The 23,243-nt window shown below is 51.9% G+C and overlaps 2 protein-coding genes across 4 annotated transcripts; both read left to right on the top strand.

Annotated features, from left to right (window-relative positions):
- Positions 1-476: 476 nt before the first annotated feature.
- Positions 477-21,498, top strand: LOC125337736 (keratin, type II cytoskeletal 6C-like). 3 transcript variants are annotated; one of them, XM_048327800.1, is made up of 9 exons: positions 477-1,211; positions 1,832-2,046; positions 2,240-2,300; positions 2,606-2,701; positions 2,827-2,991; positions 3,463-3,588; positions 3,838-4,058; positions 4,446-4,480; positions 20,616-21,498. In XM_048327800.1, exons 1-9 carry the CDS (start codon positions 585-587, stop codon positions 20,888-20,890), a joined length of 1,821 nt encoding a protein of 606 aa, XP_048183757.1. In that variant the 5' UTR covers positions 477-584; the 3' UTR covers positions 20,891-21,498. The 3 variants fall into 3 exon arrangements, with proteins under 3 accessions (XP_048183757.1, XP_048183756.1, XP_048183758.1); XM_048327799.1 differs by lacking the exon at positions 20,616-21,498 and adding an exon at positions 4,589-5,645; XM_048327801.1 differs by lacking the exons at positions 477-1,211; positions 1,832-2,046; positions 2,240-2,300; ... (3 more) ...; positions 3,838-4,058; positions 4,446-4,480 and adding exons at positions 17,214-17,829; positions 18,690-18,904; positions 19,021-19,081; ... (3 more) ...; positions 19,968-20,188; positions 20,474-20,508.
- LOC125337735 (keratin, type II cytoskeletal 3-like) lies at positions 9,363-13,617 on the top strand. The gene is made up of 9 exons (XM_048327797.1): positions 9,363-10,059; positions 10,833-11,047; positions 11,164-11,224; positions 11,339-11,434; positions 11,603-11,767; positions 11,876-12,001; positions 12,210-12,430; positions 12,785-12,819; positions 12,904-13,617. Exons 1-9 carry the CDS (start codon positions 9,460-9,462, stop codon positions 13,245-13,247), a joined length of 1,863 nt encoding a protein of 620 aa, XP_048183754.1. The 5' UTR covers positions 9,363-9,459; the 3' UTR covers positions 13,248-13,617.
- Positions 21,499-23,243: the final 1,745 nt, after the last annotated feature.

The raw sequence follows: 23,243 nt of genomic DNA, 5'->3' as shown, positions 1-23,243 counted from the left end.
TGTAGATTGAGAAACTCAATTCTCGGAGCCAAAGGCAATTTTCCAAGTAAAAAGAAGGCTGAGGGTGTAACTCAGGTGTGTTTTGTGAATTGTGAAAGCTGGGCTACAACTTGGCACGAGCCGCAGTACCTGCCTGCAATGAGGCTTTGGAGTGAGAGATTTAAAGATAAACACGAGCAGGGAAACAACCCCAGTGGATGAAAGGTGGAAAAAAATGCCTGGTGTATCCTAGGGAGGCTCTTGCTGCTCCACAAGGTGTAGTATTCCTTAGTCATGGAGTGCTGGGAGCCCCAGTTGGATCTTTTTTGCCTTTTCTCCTGTATTAGAGGGTGTGTTTCTGGGTAGGGTCAATGTTTGGCAAATTTGAGATGGAAATCTTTAGCCACGCCACGCTGATGAAGACAGGAGCTGTCTCCTCCTTCACGCCCATGCAGACCCATCCCACCTCCAAAAATACATAAAAGGGAGCATCTGCTGCCCTCCAGCCAGAGGGACCGACTTCCCTTCTTCCACCCACCTCCTCACCACAACCCCGCCGAGCTCCTCAGCTTCTCCATTCTTGGCTCTTTTGAGGATAACCAGCCATGTCTCGTCAGTCTGTCTGCAGGAGCTTCGGAGGGGGCAGCAGAAGGGGCTTCAGCTCCTGCTCTGCAATCGGTGGTGGCTTTGGAGGCGGCAGCCGGAGCAGGAGCGGCTACAGCTCGTACTCAGTGTCCAGAGGATTCGTAGGCGGAGGACGGTGCGGGGGCTTCGGCAGCCGGAGCCTCCACAACATGGGGGGCAGCACCAGGATGTCCATGGGCGGGTGTTACGGTGGCGGGTACGGGGGCAGGATGGGCGGCTTTGGCGGGAGCTACGGGGGCCTCGGCAGCTTTGGGGGTGGAATGGGTGGAGGAGGAGGAGGAATGTGTGGCTTTGGAGGGATGGGTGGAGGTGGAATGGGTGGTGGAGGAGGAATGGGTGGCTTCAGTGGAGGAATGGGTGGCTTTGGTGGCGGGATGGGTGGTGGAGGAATGGGTGGCTTTGGTGGCCCAGGCTTTGGCATGGGTGGCCCTGGGAGAGGTGGCCCCGGGATCCAGCCAGTGCAGATCGACACAACTCTCCTGCGTCCGGTCCATGTCGAGATCGATCCCCAGATCCAGCAAGTTAAAAACCAGGAGAAGGAGCAGATCAAGACCCTGAACAACCAGTTTGCCTCCTTCATCGACAAGGTGAGAGATTGTGCCTGATTAAGGTCAAAATTAGGAGGAACTTCCCAGCTGTGCAGAAATGTTCTTTTGGAGCTGAATCCCAGCAGGCAGAGAAGCTTGAGCAGAGCCTTTTCATTAAGGGAAGAGATGGGAATCTCTCCTGCACAGCAGATCAAAGCAATGTCTCCAGGGCTTTCATCTTCCCTGTTGCACCAAGCTCTGCTCTGAGGTTACTCTTGCAAGCAGGTTCAACACCTCCAACCTCCGCAGGTTTCGGGCACAGATTCTCCCTCCTCCACCACTCTGCCCAAACACCTTCCCATTTAAGTATTAATTTATACATTTTTCTCTTTGTTTTCAAATCTCCAGGCTTTTAAATCTAGGCTAGAGATCACATTTCCACACTGTCTGCAGTGGGGATGGACTCGGAGGAAGGGCAGTGTGTAAAAGCTCCTTTGAGTAGACAATTATTAGAAATTTCTTTTTTTCCCCAATTTTGCAGCTTAGGCACCAACAGAAATTAAAAAACCCCAGAGTTAATTGGTTCTCTCATCACCATGCAAATCCTTCTGAGTGATGCAAGAGATGTGTTGTGGGAGCTGTTCCTGTGTGATGGTGGGTCCTCCGTGTCTTGGCTGTAGGTCCGATTCCTGGAGCAGCAGAACAAGGTGCTCTCCACCAAGTGGGAGCTGCTCCAGCAGCAAGGGCCATCGGGGCCAAGGAAGAACCTGGATGTGATCTTTGAGAATTACATCCAGAACCTGCGGAGGCAGCTGGACTCAATCCTGGCGCAGCGGGGGCAGCTGGAGTCGGAGCTGCAGAACATGCAGCAGTACGTCGAGGATTACAAAACCAAGTGAGTTGGAGCCAGGAGCAGCTCAAGCAGCCTTTTGGTCACTTTAATTTCCCCCAGCTGCTTTTTATTTTGATGATGGAGATAGTTTTTCAGCCTAAATATTTTAATTTAGTGTTTTTTCCCTTTTCGTTTGTTTCTCATGGCTCTAGGCAGGAAAATCCATGATCTCAGTTTGTACTTTTCCTCTCCATAGGTATGAGGAAGAGATCAACCGTCGCACAACAGCTGAGAACGAGTTCGTGGTGCTGAAGAAGGTGAGTCACAAGCACCACAAAACAATCCCTCAGTATCTGGCTTTACCTGTGCTTGAATGGGAACTGTGGAGTTTTTAAGATCTCCCAGCTGATATCTGGAATCCCTTATATTCAATTTGCATAATTGAATGAAACCACGACATTATCTATTTTTAATTATTTATATTTATGGTTATAGAATTATATATAAACATAATGATGTCCCAGTGAATAACACCAAACCCTCAGCATGGACAGTGATTCCCACAAGCCTGAAGGATTCCCAAGAGGAAACAAAACTATTTTCTGTGGGATCTTTCCTTTAGGATGTGGACAGTGCCTACATGACCAAAGTTGAGCTGGAAGCCAAGGTGGGAGCTCTGACAGACGAAATCAACTTCCTGAGGTGCATCTATGAGGAGGTAGGAGCTCTCCCTTCTCCAGGGAGGCTGGAATTGCAATGAGGAGGCCAAACGTTGAGGTTGGCCGGGGTGTGCGGGTGCATGTAGGCTTGAGATGGTGCCTCTGACTCATGTCTTGGTTGCAGGAGCTGTCTCAGATGCAGACGATCAGCCGGGACCTGTCTGTGGTGGTGTCCATGGACAACAACCGGCACCTGGACCTGGAAAGCATCATCGAGGAGGTCCGGCGCCAGTATGAGCAGATTGCCCAGAGCAGCCGGGCCGAGGCCGAGGCCTGGTACCAGAGCCAGGTGAGTTGGGAAGCAGTCAAGGCTCCTGGGTGTGGCTTGGTGATTTACAATAATTTATGGTTGGGCGAGACACCTCTTCAAGCTAACGGGGCTGGAGCTCGTGGTGCAAGGAAGTTCCAGAGGGATTGAGCTGCTTTTGAGGTATCTGACTCACTGTTCCCAATACGTCCCAAGTTCATTGAGGTGCATGGCACTAATCTCTCAACAAAAATGGCCCAAAATGCACTTTAATGAGAAAATTCAGCCCAAAGTGGCTTTTCAGAAGCCAAGAGATTCTTTTTAGTGTCACCAAGATCCATTTCAAAGCTCAAACCCCATGACTGAGTCCCAGAACCACACTGAACATTGAGCTGGGCATGCACCGGCAGCGCAGTGGGTCCTCATAGCATCACCTGAGCCTTGAAACTGGGGACAAACCTTGAGGCACCAGGAATGTGTTAGTGATGGGTCGTTCTGTCTTGGTGCCATCAGTACGAGCAGCTCCAGAGCACGGCCGGCCGGCACGGGGACAACCTCCGCAACACCAAGATTGAGATCCAGGAGCTGACGAGGAACATTCAGAGGCTGCGGGCTGAGATTGAGAATGTGAAGAAGCAGGTAGGGGTTGGTTGGTGTGTCGGGGATGAGATCGAGGACATGAAGAAAGGAAGGGGCTGGTTGGTGTCTCAGGAGAAGATGGCAGCAAGTTGGATCACAAATGACCATGCGTGGGGCAGAAACCTTCTATCACCCCAAGTTCATTTCATGCAGATGTTTATTTTCCTCCTGATTTCTCCTCTTGGGGCTCTGAGGACTGATCATCAGGGACAAGATGAGGTCTGAGAAAGCTCCTGTTGTGCTCCCCAGAACCAGCAGCTGCAGGCAGCCATTGCTGAGGCTGAGGAGAGGGGCGAGATGGCCCTCAAAGATGCCAGGTTGAAGTTGGAGGAGCTGGAGAGTGCCCTGCAGAAGGACAAGGAGGAGCTGGCTCGCCTGCTGAAGGAGTACCAGGAGCTGCTGAATGTCAAGATCGCGCTGGACGTTGAGATTGCCATGTACAGGAAGCTGCTGGAGGGGGAGGAGAACAGGTAAAACACCTGAGCTCTCATTGGGTGTTGTAATCTACCCCAGACACCCGCAATATTGACTGTAGTCCCAAACCAATTCTTTGGGCTAACGGGGCGGACCTTGAGATTGATGCTGTGTGGAATATTCTGGGGGTCAGGACCCAAAACTGGCTCCCTAGAGGCGGCAGAGCTGCTGCCCCATCGCTGTCACTGCTGAGTTTTTAATGAACCTCAAATCTGGAGAAACCTCATTGTAGAGAGGAATTGCCAACCCCTCCCCTCCTCCAATTTTTTCCAAAGTAGCTTAGGAGGGTGAACCAGGAAAATGATTTGACAGTGTAAACACAGTTTAAAGTTTTTACAATCGCTCTTTTATTGGGTAATTAAAATGTCCAATTTCCTTCCCAGGCTGTGCAACGACGGCATGTCCAATGTCAACGTCTGTAAGTATCGGCCTCGGGGCCCTTCAGAAGTAGCATAAGACTCTGTTTTTTCAGAGACAGAGCCTGAGACTGGGCAAAATGGGAACATAACGTGTGCTTCTCTTCCAGCTGTGGTGGGCAGAACCACTGTCTCTGGAGGCAGAGGAAGCATGGGAGGAGGATTCGGAGGCAGCGGCATGGGAGGAGGATTCGGAGGCGGCAGCTGTGGAATGGGAGGAGGATTTGGAGGCGGCAGCGGCATGGGAGGAGGAATGGGAGGAGGAGGCATCTGCGGAGGAGGCAGCAGCTTTGGAGGAGGCAGCATGGGTGGCAGCTGCGGGATGGGGGGAGGAATGTACACTGGGGGCTTCTCCTCTGGAAGCGGAAGGATGTGTGGCTCTGGCGGGGGATCGTCCTCCGTGCGGAGATGCGTCACCACCACCTCGGTCAAATCTTCGGGAGTGAGATTCTGAGCCCCGAAGGTTGACAAGGAAAGAAGCATCTCCTCTCTCCTCCCGGCAGCAGCCCAGCCTCCCGAAGCCCAGCTCCGGTGTCCTGCAATGGGATGAACTGTGTTCCTCCCACCCAACTCGTCCCAGCTCCTGGTCCCACCTGGGGGTTTGGTGGCGATGCCGTGGGTGTCCTGGCACCGGTAGCTGCCTGGCAGGAGGGGCCGCTCTGCCTTCCTCGCTGTGTTGTACATTTCTTGTGGCAAACGTGTATAAAACCCCTCTTTCCTCCTCGCTCCTCCTGTTCTGTGTCCCTGGGATGCTTCTCTGTGTGTCCTTCCCATTATTCCCTTTGAAGTCCTTTGGGGTCAGGGTGGGTGTGGGGCAAGCGGGACTCGTCCCCTGGGGAGGGGGCATCTCAGCAGGTGGCCAGAGGGATGAGCTGGCCCAGGGTGGAGCTTCTGGGCAGCTTTGCTCACTTGGCAGCCCCAGGAGTGCTGCCAACAGGAGCTTCCCTGGAGCTCCAGCTTCCTCTCCACTTGTCCCTGCTCTCGGTGACATCTGGGACACCTCAAACACATCTGGACTATTCCTAAGGAGAACAAAATTGCCCTTCAGTGCCTGGCTCCCATGACACAGTCTGAGATGTCCTGTCCCCACCTTCCCCCCTCCTCTGTGGGCTGCCCTCCTTCCTTGGGATGTTGCCATTCCCAATAAATTGCAGAGAATATTCCTGACGTCGCTGTGTTGCTGCTTTGGGAGCTGCTCTGGGCAGGGTGGGAGGGGATGTCGTTCTTCTGCCCGTCCCTGTGTTTTTGAGGGAACAGATCAGGGTGGGGATGGATCAGGGCAGGTGCCCCAGCTCAGAAAATGCTCTTGACTCTCACCTGGAGGCACAAGCCTATATCCACAATGGTGGGGGCCTGGATCCTCCAGCCAAACAATGAGAAATAAGAGCCCACGCTGGAGACCTGGAATCACTGAATAATGGAACGGTTTGGGTTGAAAGGGACCTTAAGGATCATCCCATTCCAACCCCTTGCCATGAACAGGGACACCTTCCACTAGTCGGGAGGTGTCCCACCCCTTGGACCAGCCAATGCAATTAAGCTGCTGCTTCTGAGGTTCCTTTCGGATCATCTCCAGGTGCAGGAGACTTTGACCTGTGTTAGGGGAAGGAGATGGCACCAGTGTTGCTGTGGGCTGTGGTGGGAGGGCAGGTGAAGAGGGATCAGGATGTTGGCCAAACACCTGCAGCTGGCTGCAGTCAGCCACAAACTCATCTGCCCTGGGATGAGCCATGATTCCAGTCGTGGGAAGATGAGGGGCTGGGAAGGTGTGATTCATCCCCAGCTGTGAGCTCAGGTACCATCCTCTCCCTGAGAGACCGATTAATTCCCCAGTGGCTCATCCCTGCTCCAAGAGCAGGGGGGAGAGATTTGGAGGAGCTCAGGAGGGGGTTTGGGAGGGAAGTCTGGAGTGTTTGATCTGAGCTGTGCTGTGGTTCCTCCACCACCCGGAGAGATCAAAGAGGCAGAAAACGCTGTCAGTGGTGGTTCAGGAGTCCCACAACAGCCTCTGGGAGTTGCTGATGTTCCCAGAGTGGGCCAGGAAGCTGCAGACTGAAGAAGAGGTCCAGGAAAGGCAACAGGCTTCTTGGAAGTGAGAATTCTCCTGTTGGAAGCCCAGCAGGAGGGTGCCAGGATTGGGGAACATGGCTGGGTTTGGCCCAAAGAGCAGATGCTGAGAAGGCTCTGAGAAGCTGGTGTGCCAGGAGCACTTTGAGGTTTGGCTTGGGGCAAGAGTCACCTGTTTTGGTGCTTAATCACTTGTTTCGGTGCTTAATTTTTAGTGTTTCTTCTCAGCTTTAAAATCCAGAACACAGCTTTGTAGCACCATTGTGAGGAGTTGTTGCAACACCTCCTCTGTGTGAGATCCATGACGGAAGCTCTTGGCTGGGTCAGATGCGAAGCTGGAGCGTGGCTTGGTCTCCATCCACGTTTTCTGCCGAGCTCACATTTTCCCTGGTGTTGATCTTACAGTGTTCAACTCCTTGTGTAAGAGATCTGTGGATCGGCTTGGTGTTGAGTCTCACCTGGAGGAGGCTCAGGTGACTCCAGGTTTGGAATAATCTGCACATCTTGTCTGAAGACGTCAGAGTGACTCAATCTGGGTGTTTTATCTGCAGGAGCTGAGTGTGGTCAGCACCCAGGCATCTGGCTGACTTTGCAGATCTTCCTCCTCGTTGTGGAACCTCCTTGTGGGATGTTCCAGTGAAGTCCTGGTGCCTTCATGCAATGGGTTTGGCAGTTGGGAGGGAGGCCAGGAGAAGGGATGGTCTGTTTTCTCCACCTCCACCCGAGCCCCTCTGCAGCTCCCCCGGGCTGCTCACCATGAGCGAGTGTGCTGGGCATGGGATGGTCTGGAGAATGCAAATCTCCATCTGGGAGATGACCATGGAGAAACCAGCCCATCTTGATTGCAGCTGCTTTTGGAAGGGAGGGTGTCCCCTCCAGGCTGTGGGGATGCTGTCCATTCTCCTGCTGAAGGAACACACACCTGGGTAACCTTTGGCCAACCACTGGTCCCCCTCAAAGCTTAATAACCTTGTCCCTCAAGGGTGGGATAACCATTGGTCAGCTCTTACCTGAGTCCATTGGGGGTGGGAATAACCCTTGGACAAGTGTTTTCTGAGTCCCCTCACGGGTGGGACAACCCTTGGCCAGCTCTTGCCTGAATCCCTCAGGAAGGGGATAACTCTTGATCAGCCAGGAGTTGGGAGCGGGAGAACTCTTGTTCATGTGTTACCGAGTCCCCAAGTGCGGCATAACCCTTGGCCAGCTCTTACTGGGTCCCTCAAGAGTGGGATAACGCTTGGCCAGATGCTGACTCCTTCAAGGGTAATGTTCTCCCCTCCCTCACACCCTGTTCCATGCAGACCATGGGGCTCACTACCCCCATCCCAGTGACAGTCAGGGACATTTTTGTTTCTGATGCCTTGTGATACTTTCAAATTTTCACATTTATTTGCCCAGATCTCATTGGAGACTGAAAATTCCTTCTGAAGGTCTGTGCTCATACTTAGGTCTTTTGAATGGCCTTAAATTCATATTTTAAATATTTTCAAGGGCTAGAATGTGCATTTTCTGTCATTTTTTCATTTATTGTGCTGTTTTCTAGGAAAATGTGAACATTTTCTATTTAATTCATTAAATTATTTAGGTATTTAATTGATAATATCCAGGTAGATAAAACCTTCAGAATGCCTCTTAACTAGTATTTACAGACTTGACTTCCTTTTAAATTAGAACCTACTTTTTTTTTGGAACACACTGATATTATTTGTATTTTCTGTAATTAATTAAAATTTCATTTCCATGCAACACAAAAAGAAGGGTTTATTTCAGAGACATCCTATCAAACACATTTCTAAACTGCATTCCTAAACCACATTCCTTTCCCAATAGATTATTTGGAAGCAAAAGGTTATACTGTGCCTTGGGGGTTGTAACAGCTCCATTTCTCAGCAGGTTTTTCCATGTCAGTCATCTCATTTTTTGGGAAAAAAACAGGTAAATCAGAGGTCGTGGGATTCACCAGAGCAGAAGGAATCCCTCACCACTTCGAATTGTTCATCTGTCGCTCCTCTTCCGTCGTGTTTGTCTGTCTGTCCCTGACATCATCACCGAAGGGTTCCCGAAGTGCCGCTTCATTGTTCCCCAAGCTGTCATTCCCTGTCACCCTCAGAACACTGAGGAGTGTGAGATGATTCCAGTCACCTTCTTCCCTCTGCTTCAGCATCATCCAAAGCCCCAGCTGGTTGTCCCAGATTTGGGGAGTTGCAAGAGGAGGGAGTTTAGTCCACAGGCAGAAGACACTCCCGTCATTGTAGTGACACCACATGCTCCACGGAGATGTTTTTCCTCTGTAGCAGGGGAATATGCTGAGTCTTCTCAAATTTTAGTGTTGTGAATTCCCATTCAGGATTGGGAAACTTCTCCTGAAATGCCAAAGGCAATTTAACATATAAAAAGGGGATTTAGGGTGTGTGTGAGGAATTGTGAAAGCCATATTATAGCTGGGATTTCATCAAAACGTTGCCTTTCTGTGGAGCTTTGATAGGGAGATCTCTATCTGGAATTATTGGGAGCCATTAATGAGGGCTGGTTATCCAATGAGGGGCTGCAGAAAAGGAGATTATGGGCAAAATTGATTTCCAAGATGTCATAAAGATATGGGAGTCCACTTAGTCATGGAGACCTGCCTCTATGCTCTCGTTTTATTCACCTCTAGATTACAGGGCGTGTTTCGGGGCAGCCCCAAATATGGCAAAGCTCATGGAGAATCTGTCAACAACCCTGTGCTGATGAAAATACTAAATTGCTTTCCACCTTCACGCCCAAGCTGTCCCAGCCCACCTCCAGCAGTGGATAAAAGGGAATGCCCAGAGCTGTTGGAGCCAGAGAAGATTGCAGACTTCTCTCTGATCTCATCAACTCCGTTGATCTTTCTGCTCTTCTGGATTTTGATTCTGCTTGGAAAAAAACAGCCATGTCTCGTCAGTCTGTCTGCAGGAGCTTTGCAGTCGGGGGGAGAAAGGGATTCAGCTCCTGCTCTGCCGTCGGTGGTGGATTTGGAGGTGGTGGCGGCCGGAGCAGGATCAGCTACAGCTCGTACTCCTCATCCCGGGGAGGAGGAGGAGGAGGAGGACACTGTGGGGGGTTCAGCAGCCGGAGCCTTCATAGCATGGGTGGCAGCAGAAGGATCGCCATGGGCGGATGCTACGGCGGTGGTGGATACGGCGGCAGGATGGGTGGCTTTGGTGGAGGAATGAGCTGTGGAGGGATGGGTGGTGGTGGAATGGGTGGCGGAGGAATGGGAATGGGTGGCTTTGGTGGTGGAATGGGCAGTGGAATGGGCGGTGGGGGAGGAATGGGTGGCTTTGGTGGTGGAATGGGCGGTGGGGGAATGGGTGGAATGGGCGGCTTTGGCGGTCCAGGCTTCCCTGGAGGCATCCAACCAGTGCAAGTTGACCCCAACCTTCTGCGTCCGGTCCATGTTGAGATTGACCCCCAGATCCAGCAAGTCAAAAACCAGGAGAAGGAGCAGATCAAGACCCTGAACAACCAGTTTGCCTCCTTCATCGACAAGGTGAGAGTTTAGGACTGGGTTTTTTTGGAGGTGGCATGTCAAACAACTTCCCTGGGGTGTGGAATGGGAATTTTTTCACTTACCACCAGCTGTTGGAGTTGTCAGACCAATGCCTCAGCATCAAGTTGTAATTAGTCAGGTTTTATTAAGTAGCACTGAACAATAGAGGAGGTTTTGTGCTAATGATTAAAGAGTGTATCTGCAGGATATTCTGGGGAATTCTCTTGCCAAGGCATTTCTGCATCCCCATTTCAGGTGATTCAGGGCAAAGTCATCATTGTACATTTAATTGTCCTAAGAGTTCTCATTGCTGGAATTTGCTTTTTGACAAGACTTTCTTCTCAAAGCCTGCTTCTAGAAACTTCAGAACATTAAACCCCTTTCCAACACTCTTGGATTATTTTCATTTCAAATAGAAGCTGCAGAAATAGAGAATCCCTCCCAAGAGAATCCATAGGCAGCTAGGGAATAAAAAATTAATCTTTCTTGACTTCAGTGCTGGAAAGATGATGGCAAAGTCCAACCCTGATGCTATGGAAAACTGGGATGATGTTTTTTACTGGCAACATCTTTTTGTCCCCAAGGGAGAAGTTCAGAATGACTCAAAACTTAATTGTCTAATAATAAATAAATTAAATAGTGGTTCTCATGCACTTCAGGAGCTTGGCTGTCTGAATGAGACATAGGTGGGGAATGATTCCTTGGGCTCCCAAAACTCCCAGCAGTGGGGTGTCTCCCTGGGGAATGTTTCACACACCCTTTGTTGGCTGTAGGTCCGATTCCTGGAGCAGCAGAACAAGGTGCTCTCCACCAAGTGGGAGCTGCTCCAGCAGCAAGGGCCATCGGGGCCAAGGAAGAACCTGGATGTGATCTTTGAGAATTACATCCAGAACCTGCGGAGGAGGCTGGAGTCTCTGCTGGGGCAGCGGGGGCAGCTGGAGTCGGAGCTGCAGAACATGCGGCAGTACGTGGAGGAGTTCAAAACCAAGTGAGTGCGGGGACGGATGGGGAGGGAGTGGCCGGGAGAGTGGAGCTGGTGCGGAGACCCCACGGGTGGAGTGACCAGGGGTCTGAGAGTCTCACCTTGCCCTGCCCCCACCACAGGTATGAGGAGGAGATCAACCGTCGCACGGCTGCTGAGAACGAGTTTGTGGTGCTGAAGAAGGTGAGTCTGGAGGCACTGGCACGGATGGGGTGTGGGGGGACAGGAGGCCTTGGGTGCCACCAGCTTTCTGGGATGGGAGGAAGCCAATGTCCATCAGTGGGGTCTTTCCTTTAGGATGTGGACAGTGCCTACATGACCAAAGTTGAGCTGGAAGCCAAGGTGGGAGCTTTGACTGACGAAATCAACTTCCTGAGGGGCATCTATGAGGAGGTAGGAGCTCTCCCTTCCCCTGGGTGAAGTTTTAATGAGGGTGTGGTGGCCAAAGACACTGAGGTTGGACTGGGCGTCTTTGCGGGTTTGATCTGGAGAGGTTGCCTGGAGCTGCTGTTCGTCTCTCCTGTCATCAAATGGTGCCTCTGACTCATGTCTTGGTTGCAGGAGCTGTCTCAGATGCAGACGATCAGCCGGGACCTGTCTGTGGTGGTGTCCATGGACAACAACCGGCACCTGGACCTGGAAAGCATCATCGAGGAGGTCCGGCGCCAGTATGAGCAGATTGCCCAGAGCAGCCGGGCCGAGGCTGAGGCCTGGTACCAGAGCCGGGTGAGTTGGGAATGGGTTGAGGCACCTGGGACAGCCCCTGCTGTTTGAACCACCGGAGCTCTTGGACAGTTGTGTCACTGATGCGTGTCTTTGTCCCCACGTCTCCAGTATGAAGAGCTTCAGAACACTGCTGGAAAACACGGGGACAGCCTCCGCAACACCAAGATTGAGATCCAGGAGCTGACCAGGAATGTCCAGAGGCTGCGGGCTGAGATTGAGAACGTGAAGAAGCAGGTAAGGGACCATCAGCACCTCACGGGGTAAGAGCTGTGGGCTGGGTCAGGATAGGGCTGGGAGGTGAGAGGGAAAGCAGCCATGAAAATTCGTGTCCTTTGGAGGAGATGGATTATTTCTGTCTGTTTTCCCTCCAGTTTGTGCCATGAGGATGCTCCAGCTGAGGGTGGGCAGAAAGGATCTCACACACTGGTTTTCTCTTCCCCAGAACCAGCAGCTGCAGGCAGCCATCGCTGAGGCTGAGGAGAGGGGCGAGATGGCCCTCAAAGATGCCAGGAGGAAGCTGGAAGAGCTGGAGAGTGCCCTGCAGAAGGACAAGGAGGAGCTGGCTCGCCTGCTGAAGGAGTACCAGGAGCTGCTGAACACCAAGATTGCTCTGGACGTTGAGATTGCCATGTACAGGAAGCTGCTGGAGGGGGAGGAGAACAGGTACTTAATTGGCATCTATTTGACTAAATTCTGGACAGATTATAAGACATGCAGGTAAACCCCTTGAATCCACACTAAAGATTGATTTTGTGTCATTCACACTCTAATTCCCAAATATATATTAATTCTATCAAGCATAAACATACTTAAGTAGGTTTTCCATCTTAAAAGAATGGTAAAGTTTGCTCATTTATTTAAAGAGTAATTGGAAAACTCTGGAAAAAAAAAATTGAATAGGTTGCTAATTTTTTTTAAGAATAATTGAGAAATATAAACTTGTACAAAAAAGGGAAATTCTCAGCTGCTGAGCCGTGCACTTCCCAGAGGATTAACTGCTCCCATTTTCCCTCACAGGCTGTGCAACGACAGCATGTCCAACGTCAATGTCTGTAAGTATCGGCCTCGGGGCCCTTCAGAAGTGGTAGAACTTGTTCTTTTGGGCAACAGGTGAGTAACTTGTGCTTCTCTTCCAGCTGTGATGGGCAGAACCACTGTCTCTGGAGGCAGAGGAAGCATGGGAGGAGGATTCGGAGGCAGCGGCATGGGAGGAGGATTCGGAGGCGGCAGCTGTGGAATGGGAGGAGGATTTGGAGGCGGCAGCGGCATGGGAGGAGGAATGGGAGGAGGAGGCATCTGCGGAGGAGGCAGCAGCTTTGGAGGAGGCAGCATGGGTGGCAGCTGCGGGATGGGGGGAGGAATGTACACTGGGGGCTTCTCCTCTGGAAGCGGAAGGATGTGTGGCTCTGGCGGGGGATCGTCCTCCGTGCGGAGATGCGTCACCACCACCTCGGTCAAATCTTCGGGAGTGAGATTCTGAGCCCCGAAGGTTGACAAGGAAAGAAGCATCTCCTCTCTCCTCCCGGCAGCAGCCCAGCCTCCCGAAGCCCAGCTCCGGTGTCCTGCAATGGGATGAACTGTGTTCCTCCCACCCAACTCGTCCCAGCTCCTGGTCCCACCTGGGGGTTTGGTGGCGATGCCGTGGGTGTCCTGGCACCGGTAGCTGCCTGGCAGGAGGGGCCGCTCTGCCTTCCTCGCTGTGTTGTACATTTCTTGTGGCAAACGTGTATAAAACCCCTCTTTCCTCCTCTCTCCTCCTGTTCCGTGTCCCCACCTCCCTTCCCCTGTGTGTGTGTCCTGCCCTCATCCCCAGGATGTTGCCATTCCCAATAAATTGCAGAGAACATTCACGAAGTTGTTGTGTCGCTGCTTCGGGAGCCACTCTGGAGGGTGGTTTGTGCTTTGGGGAAGCAGCTTGTTGGAAAGCTGGGGGTCACTCTCTGCTCAGTGTGTCACACCTGTGCTTTGATGGAACCAAACAGGTGGGGAGGGATCAGGGCAGGCATCCCAGCTCAGGAGATGACTTTGACTCTCACCTGAAGGCACAAGTCCAGATGGTGGGTGCTGGATGCTCAGTTCACACAACGCTCGGTAACTGTGAGCCAGCAGAAGACCAAACAGAGGAATACAGGAGCCTGCTCAATTTTTAGGCATCTCCTGACATAGTGAATCACCCAGTTCATCCCTGGAATCCTGTAGAGTTATTCCCACAGCAGATTTCTGCAATTGTTGGGTCTTGAAACCTCCAGTGCAGTGGGGTCCAGCACCTTCCCAGTCACTGAACAAATACAGGCTGCCCTGTCCCAATTCGTTGGGCTCAGATTTAGGCACACAAAGGTACTCAGTGCCCACATCACATCTCTCCATGTGGGAACACTTCAATTCCTGAAGCTCTAGGAAAGGAATTTTCTCAATCCCTCTTGGATTCTGGAAGCTCTGCAAAGGGTCTGCCGAAACCCGTGTCCTGGGATTTAGGCAGGAACATTCCCAGTGCCTCGTGGCCAGACCAGTAGAGACCAACAGAGGCTGATTGATGATGAGAATCAGCAGTGGCAGGTGGGAGCAGACACTGGATTTCTCATCTGAGTCTCCTGCTCTGAGTGGTTTTCGGGATGTGATGAGGGGGTGGCAGGGTAGGAGCCCCTTGGGTGGGAGAGCAGGTGAACATGGATAAGAATGGATCAGGATATTGGTCAAGCACCTGTCTCTGGTGCACACCTGGGCTGTGGCCAGGTGGGATGCACAGTTGGGCACCCAGAGAGCACTGGGAGTACCGGAGAGCCATGTACCATCCCTGATTCCAGCCGTGGGAAGACGATGGGCTGGGAAGGTGTGATTCATCCCCAGCTGTGAGCTCAGGTACCATCCTCTCCCTGAGAGACCGATTAATTCCCCAGTGGCTCATCCCTGCTCCAAGAGCAGGGGGGAGAGATTTGGAGGAGCTCAGGAGGGGGTTTGGGAGGGAAGTCTGGAGTGTTTGATCTGAGTTGTGCTGTGGTTCCTCCACCACCCGGAGAGATCAAAGAGGCAGAAAACGCTGTCAGTGGTGGTTCAGGAGTCCCACAACAGCCTCTGGGAGTTGCTGATGTTCCCAGAGTGGGCCAGGAAGCTGCAGACTGAAGAAGAGGTCCAGGAAAGGCAGTGGGCTCTTGGAAAAGGGAATTCTCCCTGCTTTGAAGGGTGCTGGAGCTGGGATTGTGGCTACGTTTGGCCCAAATAAAGATGCTGAGTAAGCAATGCCTGTGTAAAGCTGGTGTTGTGCCAGGAGCACTTTGAGGTTTGGCTTGGGGCAAGAGTCACCTGTTTTGGTGCTTAATCACCTGTTTCGGTGCTTTATTTTAAGAGTCTGTTTCTTCTAAAGTTTACAGTGAACTTTACACGGCGTTGTAGCGCTGCTGTGAGGAGTCATTGCGACACCTTCTCCATGCTCTTGGCTGGGTCAGATGTGAAGCTGGAGCGTGGCTCGGTCTCCATCCACGTTTTCTGCCGAGCTCACATTTTCCCGGTGTCGAAGATTCTGCTGTGCGCAGCTCCTTGCGCAAGGGATCTGAGGGCACGGCTGGAGCCCAGCTGCCTTCTGAGTTTTACCTGGAGGAGGCTCAGGTGACTCCAGGTTTGGAATAATCTGCACATCTTGTCTGAAGACGTCAGAGTGACTCAATCTGGGTGTTTTATCTGCAGGAGCTGAGTGTGGTCAGCACCCAGGCATCTGGCTGACTTTGCAGATCTTCCTCCTCGTTGTGGAACCTCCTTGTGGGATGTTCCAGTGAAGTCCTGGTGCCTTCATGCAATGGGTTTGGCAGTTGGGAGGGAGGCCAGGAGAAGGGATGGTCTGTTTTCTCCACCTCCACCCGAGCCCCTCTGCAGCTCCCCCGGGCTGCTCACCATGAGCGAGTGTGCTGGGCATGGGATGGTCTGGAGAATGCAAATCTCCATCTGGGAGATGACCATGGAGAAACCAGCCCATCTTGATTGCAGCTGCCTTTGGAAGGGAGGGTGTCCCCTCCAGGCTGTGGGGATGCTGTCCATTCTCCTGCTGAAGGAACACACACCTGGGCAACCTTTGGCCAACCATGACTTGTGTCCCTCAAGGGTGGGATAGCCCTTCCCCAACTGTTTAGTCCATTAATGGTGGGATAATCCTTGGCCAACTGTTGAACCTTTCAGTGGTGAAATAACTGTTGGACAACTGTTGAATCCCTAAGGGTGGGATAATCTTGGCCAACAGTTGAATCCCCATCACGGTAACGTCCTCCCCTCCATCTCATTCCACATAGTCTGTGGCTCCAGAAGCCTCATCCCAGTGACAGTCAATGACATTCATGGTTCTGATTTCTCCAGTGGCTTTTGGAAGTGTTTTCCTGGGCTGGTTTCCAAAGCGTTTGCTGTGTCTGTGGCCACCAGCTGATTCCTAGGGATGCTTTCAAACCACATTTACCCGCTCAAATTTCCTGTGTGAACAGGAAAACTCAACACACGCAATTGGGAAGCTTAAATACGGGATATTGTTGGACTGCTGAAGTGCTTTAAAATATGTATTTCCCTTTACTTTTATTCATGATTTTCAGGAAATAAGAAAGATATGTTGGCATTTTTTACCAATAAAATTCATAAATGTAACTAAAATATTTATTTGATCAGTGAGGCTCAGAAGGTACCTTCAAGATGTCCTTCATATGCGCATCTGTATCCATTGCCGGGGAGCTGCTGCATGAAATTAAACATTATTGTCAGTCATCATTACAATATCTACTGCCTGGAGCGTCCTTTCCATCCTCTGTGGCTTGACAATACCTGTGGTCATTGGAAAAGCACAAGTAAGGACTTGGACATCCTTGTTCTCTTACCCTGGTGCTCAGAATCCCAGGACCTGGTTATCTCAGGCTCTGTGGGACACATTTTGGAGGGAAAAATCCCACTTGATGCTCTTAGAAAGGAACTAAGCAGCTCCTTTCTGGATGAAAAAGAAATGCTGACCTCTGTTAAATGTTAATGATGTGGCATGTTTCCACTTGGAAAGCCATCGGGAATTTTCCGCTTAACAAGGAGATTCAGGGTGCGCTTGGGAGAATTGTGAAAGCCTCATTCTACCTGAGTTTCACCAAAATCCTTGCCTGGTGTGGAGTGTCAGGCAAAAAATCCGGAGTCAGACAACTTGCAGAGTCATTAGGAGCAGGCAGGGAAGTGGGAGGAGGGAATAACATGACAACATCACTGTAAAACATATTTTTCCAGATGTCATAAAGATATGGGAGTCCACTTAGGGAGACCTGCCTCAGTGCTCCTGCTTTTCCTTCTGCACAGCGAAGCGGATTTCTGGGTGGAGTCACCAATTTGGCAAAAATCTGTTAACCGCACCAAGCTGATGAAGACAGTAAATTTGTTTCCTCTTCACGCCCAAGCTGTCCCAGCCCACCTCCAGGAGTAGATAAAAGGGAATGCCTGGAGCTGTGGAGCCAGAGAAGACTCTGAGCACTTCTCTCTGCCCTCAGCACCAGCTCAGCTCTATCTCCTAGTCTTCCCCAGTTTTGGCTCTTTTGAGAGAACCAGCCATGTCTCGTCAGTCTGTCTGCAGGAGCTTCGGAGTTGGGAGCAGAAGGGGATTCAGCTCCTGCTCTGCTGTTGGTGGTGGCTTTGGAGGCGGTGGCCGGAGCAGGATCAGCTACAGCTCGTTCTCCACATCCAGGGGGTTTGGAGGCGGCAGCGGACGCTGCGGAGGATTCAGCAGCCGGAGCCTGCACAACCTGGGGGGAAGCACAAGGATTTCCATGGGCAGCTCTTACGGCAGTGGCTACGGATGTAGAATTGGTGGCTTTGGTGGAGGATTTCCAGGAGGATTTGGTGGCATTGGAGGAGGTGTCATTGGTGGAGGAATGGGCGGCTTTGGTGGCCCTGTCAGAGGTGGCCCTGGGTTCCCTGGAGGCATCCAACCGGTGCAGGTGGACCCAACCCTCCTGCGGCCAGTCCACGTTGACATTGACCCTCAGATCCAGCAAGTGAAGTGCCAGGAGAAGGAGCAGATCAAGACTCTGAACAACCAGTTTGCCTCCTTCATCGACAAGGTGAGAGGCTGGAGCTGAATTCGCTTGGGAATGGGAAAACTGCAGAAATTCCTTGTGCTCTGGAGAGGGAAATACTGTCTTTCTCAGCTCAATGTGGGGCTGTGATTGTTTCCATTGGGTTCCATCTGGTTTCCTCCTGAGGAAATGTCAAAATTTAGCATCCACAGAGAAACTTTCTCCAGGTTTGGTGGATGAAAATTCTTCCTTGGTTTTCTCTCCAGTGCAGGCGGGCCAAAGGGATGGGGATATACTCAGTGACAGAAGTGTTTCTTTAAGTCTTTTTCTGGGATAATTTTTTCTCAAGGAACTTAAAATCTAGGAATGAGATTCAAAAACTTCCTGAGCATTTCTTATTTCAGTTTGTGCAGGTAAGTTCCCTTTAAATTATCTGAACTGGGAGAATGTTAGTTATAAGAGTGCTCCCTGTTTTCAAATATATGACATGTATATATGGAATATGATAAGAGGAATGTTCTTAAATGTGGAGACTAATGGGATTTCATTCACTGGAAGGTCAAAAAGGATCTGATGCTCCTGAAAATTAATGTCAAAAATCCCAACTGGTATTGGAAATAATGTGCAAGATTGGAATGGAAGCATTTCAATAGCTAGAGCCGCCCCCCCGGAAAAAAAAAACCCCAAACCAACAAAACAAAAGAGAGCAGAAATATAGGAGAAAAGAGGAGGAATTTGAGGATAATGGGGAAAAAAGGAGAAAAAAGGGAGGAATTTTCCCCTTGGAGCAATGGTCCTGTTAAGGTTTTGGGGAATGATTCCCGTGGCCTTCCAAAGCTCCCAGGAGGTTTGAGCAGTGGGGTGTCTCCCCAGGGAATGTTTCACACACCCTTTGTTGGCTGTAGGTCCGATTCCTGGAGCAGCAGAACAAGGTGCTCTCCACCAAGTGGGAGCTGCTCCAGCAGCAAGGGCCGTCGGGGCCAAGGAAGAACCTGGATGTGATCTTTGAGAATTACATCCAGAACCTGCGGAGGAGGCTGGAGTCTCTGCTGGGGCAGCGGGGGCAGCTGGAGTCGGAGCTGCAGAACATGCGGCAGTACGTGGAGGAGTTCAAAACCAAGTGAGTGCGGGGACGGATGGGGAGGGAGTGGCCGGGAGAGTGGAGCTGGTGCGGAGACCCCACGGGTGGAGTGACCAGGGGTCTGAGAGTCTCACCTTGCCCTGCCCCCACCACAGGTATGAGGAGGAGATCAACCGTCGCACGGCTGCTGAGAACGAGTTTGTGGTGCTGAAGAAGGTGAGTCTGGAGGCACTGGCACGGATGGGGTGTGGGGGGACAGGAGGTAAAGACATGGGAAAGACTAAGCTCCAAGATGGGCAGATCCCAACAAGAAGAGCCAAGAGTTCTTGTGCAATGGGAGAAAGCCATGATCCAGTTCTGGGATCTTTCCTTTAGGATGTGGACTGTGCCTACATGACCAAAGTTGAGCTGGAAGCCAAGGTGGGAGCTCTGACAGACGAAATCAACTTCCTGAGGTGCATGTACGAGGAGGTAGGAGCTCTCCCTTCTCCAGGGGGGATGGAATTGCAATGAGGAGGCCAAACGTTGAGGTTGGCCGGGGTGTGCGGGTGCATGTAGGCTTGAGATGGTGCCTCTGACTCATGTCTTGGTTGCAGGAGCTGTCTCAGATGCAGACGATCAGCCGGGACCTGTCTGTGGTGGTGTCCATGGACAACAACCGGCACCTGGACCTGGAAAGCATCATTGAGGAGGTCCGGCGCCAGTATGAGCAGATTGCCCAGAACAGCAGAGCTGAGGCTGAGGCCTGGTACCAGAGCCGGGTGAGTTGGGAATGGGTTGAGGCACCTGGAGCACAGAAGACACCAGAGTTTTTGGTCAGTTGTGTCACTGATGGGTGTCTTTGTCCCCATGTCTCCAGTATGAAGAGCTCCAGAGCACAGCCGGCCGGCACGGGGACAGCCTCCGCAACACCAAGATTGAGATCCAGGAGCTGACCAGGAACGTCCAGAGGCTGCGGACCGAGATCGAGAACGTGAAGAAGCAGGTGGGGGTTGGCCAGTGTCTCACGGGTTCCTCCTGTTTTCCCTCCAGTTTATGCCATGAGGATTTTCTAGCTGAGGGTGGGCAGAGGGAATTGAGAAACCAAATTTCTTCTCCACAGAACCATCATCTGCAGTCAGCCATTGCTGAGGCTGAGGAGAGGGGCGAGATGGCCCTCAAAGATGCCAGGAGGAAGCTGGAAGAGCTGGAATGTGCCCTGAGCAAGGACAAGGAGGAGCTGGCTCGCCTGCTGAAGGAGTACCAGGAGCTGCTGAACATCAAGATTGCTCTGGACGTTGAGATTGCCATGTACAGGAAGCTGCTGGAGGGGGAGGAGAACAGGTGAGACCTCCCATCATTGGCTGGGCTGTGGTTCTGTCCTGCCTTGGGTCAGATTAATCTTTAATCATCTCTTGCAACCCATTTAACGTTGAAATCTCATGACTTTCCTTTTTTCCTACACATTTTGAAGCCCAAAACAGAAACGTGGTCCCCATGGGGAATACTTCTCAGGGGACTTGACTGATCTTATACGAAACAGGATATAAAAGGAATATTTGGGGAATTTCATGGAGTTTTGCTTCCAACCATATTAGATTAACAACTGATGTTCCTCTCCCTACACAGGCTCTGCCTAGAGAACCCCTCCAACGTGAATGTCTGTAAGTGTTCACACATTGTTTTCTCTGCAGAATTACCTTTATCCTGGGTTTTGTGAGGATTCCCAGGATGTTGCCTGATGTTCAATGAGCCTCTCCCTCTCTTCCAGCTGTGGTGGGCAGAACCACCATGTCCGGAGGCAGATCTGGCAGCTTTGGAGCCAGCAATGGCCTGGGCGGAGGAGGAGTGTGCGTGGTTGGCAGTGGGAGCGTCATTGGCGGCAGCTGTGGTGTGGGAGGAGGGATCCTCAGCGGTGGCTTCTCCTCTGGGAGCGGGAGGATGTGCAGCTCTGCAGGTGGCAACTTCATGGCCGGGGGTGGCTCCTCCTCCGTGCGGAGATGTGTCACCACCACGACGGTCAAATCCTCGGGGGTCAAATACTGAGCCCTCACCTCCGTTCCCCCCAGGAAAAGCAGCACCTTCCTCTTCCTCCCACCAGAAGCACAGCCCCCTCCATCCCCATCAGTATTCAGGAGGAAACAAACTGTTCCCAGGGGAAATCTCCCCACCGTGAGATCGAAAATGAGACACATCCCTCTGGCCCAGCCTGGCCCTCGCTGAGCCCCTCTGGGGTGAAACACCTCCCTTGTGGGTCCCCGGCACTGCAGAGCTCCCTGGGGCTGCTGCGCCAGCTGAGGAGAAGCTTGTGGAAAACTGCTCTTTCCTGTCACTTTTTAGGGCCTGTGTTTCCCTCCCGCCCCGCACTGGTCCCCTGCATCCCGCTCCAGCTGTGTCAGGAGCCCACATGAACAGAAGGAAGGACATGATGTCCCATAGTCAGATTTAGGAGTGAGAAATGGGTCTGGAGTTGTCCACCTTCCCCAGGTGGAGTAATCTGGCAGCTTTAATGTTTTATGGATCCTTTTCCCTCCTCTCCTTCCCACCTGGAGCGTGTGTGGCCCTGTTGCCCCCTCTGTCGCGTGAATCTGCTGCTTCCTGCCAGCACCCTGGCCCCAGAGTCCTTCGGTACCAATAAACTGCAGAGAGATGAAGATATTTTTGTCTTGTCTCATCACTCAGTGCTCCCCAGGGGAGGGGAAACACGGGTTTGCTCTGGATCAGGGTGATCCCAGGACAAACACAGACTGAATAGGGAAAGAGCTGAGAGCAGTCCTGGGAGAAGGACCTGGGGGTGCCGGGGCTGAGAGCTGGACCTGCCCCAGCCCAGAGACCCCCGAGCCTGGGCTGAGCCCCAGCGTGGGCAGGGGGGAGGGGGGGTTCTGCCCCTCTGCCCCTGTGCTCAGGTGAGACCCCACCTGCAGAGCTGCCCCAGCCCTGGGGCCCAGCACAGGGAGGACCTGGAGCTGCTGCAGAGATCCAGAGGAGGCCCCGGAGCTGCTCCAGGGCTGGAGCCCCTCTGGAGCCAGGCTGGGAGAGCTGGGGGTGCTCACCTGGAGAGGAGAAGGGAAAGGAGACCTTGGACCCCCTTCCAAGGGACTCCAGGAGAGCTGGAGAGGTGCTTGGAAAGGAAGTGATGGGACAAGAGGTGATGGCCTCAAACTGGAAAAGTGGAGAGTTAGATGGAATGCTGGGAAGGAATTCCTCCCTGTGAGAGTGGTAAGGCACTGTAGCAGATTTCCTTGAGATTGCCCCATCCCTGGAAGTGTCCAAGGCCAGGCTGGATGGGGCTTGGAGCAACCTGGGGTAGTGGAAGGTGCTCCTGCCCATAGCAGAGGGTGGAATGGGATGAGCTTTGAGATCCTGTCCAACCCAAACCATTCCATGATCCTATTTTGAGCTGATTTAGATGACCTTGTGGGAATAATGTCAAGGTGTTTCCTTGAGCATCACCCTGAGAACTAGGATTCATTATTCCCATTTCAGGTTTGGGTTGGCTGGAGGTGGGTGGGGGCTTGGAGCAACCTGGTCTAATGGAAGGTATCCCTGCCCATGGCAGGGGTGGAACTGGATGGGCTTTAGGATCCCCTCCCACATCCTGTGATCATCTCGTTCCACCTCCTGCCACAGAGGAGTCTCCAGTGGGTGGCTGGAGCCAGAGTGAGGAGGATAAGTCCTCCCTTGGGCTGGCACAAGGATGAGCAGCACCCTCTGCCTGGCTGGCTGGGCTCTTACACTGGCACCAGCTCCTCGTCTGTGAGTGGTGGGAAGGTCTGACAACTCTGAGTGGACACAAATTACTCACAAAGAAAAAAAAAAGCAGCGTGAAAGGATAAGCCAGAGCCCAGAACCTGCCATTAGAGCTCCAGGTTGCCCTGCCAGATTAGTCATTAGCCCTCTCCAAATTACATCGCATTGCAACCAAATTAATTTGATTAATGCTTGACTGGATTTTTCTGTAGCTCTGGGAGGAGTGAGAGGTGAATCAGCCCTGACTTCTCTGCAGTGTGTGTGTGTTATGAGGGGTGGAACCAGATGGGATTTAAGGTCCTTTCCAACTCAACCATTCCATGATTCTAGGATTGATCTGGTGCAGACAAAACATGGAAATGGATATCAATATTGTCAAGTCCTTGTCATTTAAATGAGCAAAATAAGGAAGAAATTACAGTTTCTATTTGAACCAGTGTTACTTTCCTGCTGTTTTTCTTATTTTCCCCCAAATTTCCTTCCAGTTCACCCTCCTGACTTCTGACTGGTATTTACACCAGGCTGCAATGTGCCTTATCCTCCTGTTTGAGTCAAAAGTTACATTTCTGATTCTACAATTCATAGGTTGGGATGGGAGAGACCAAGAAGTCGTGGCCCTCTTCCTTATCCCAGGGGACAGTCGGAAAAC

The sequence above is a fragment of the Corvus hawaiiensis genome, chromosome 24 (assembly GCF_020740725.1).
Source record: "Corvus hawaiiensis isolate bCorHaw1 chromosome 24, bCorHaw1.pri.cur, whole genome shotgun sequence".
Taxonomy (NCBI): Eukaryota; Metazoa; Chordata; class Aves; order Passeriformes; family Corvidae; genus Corvus; species Corvus hawaiiensis.
Note: the sequence above shows the minus strand (reverse complement) of the source record. Positions and strands in the feature narration are given on the sequence as shown.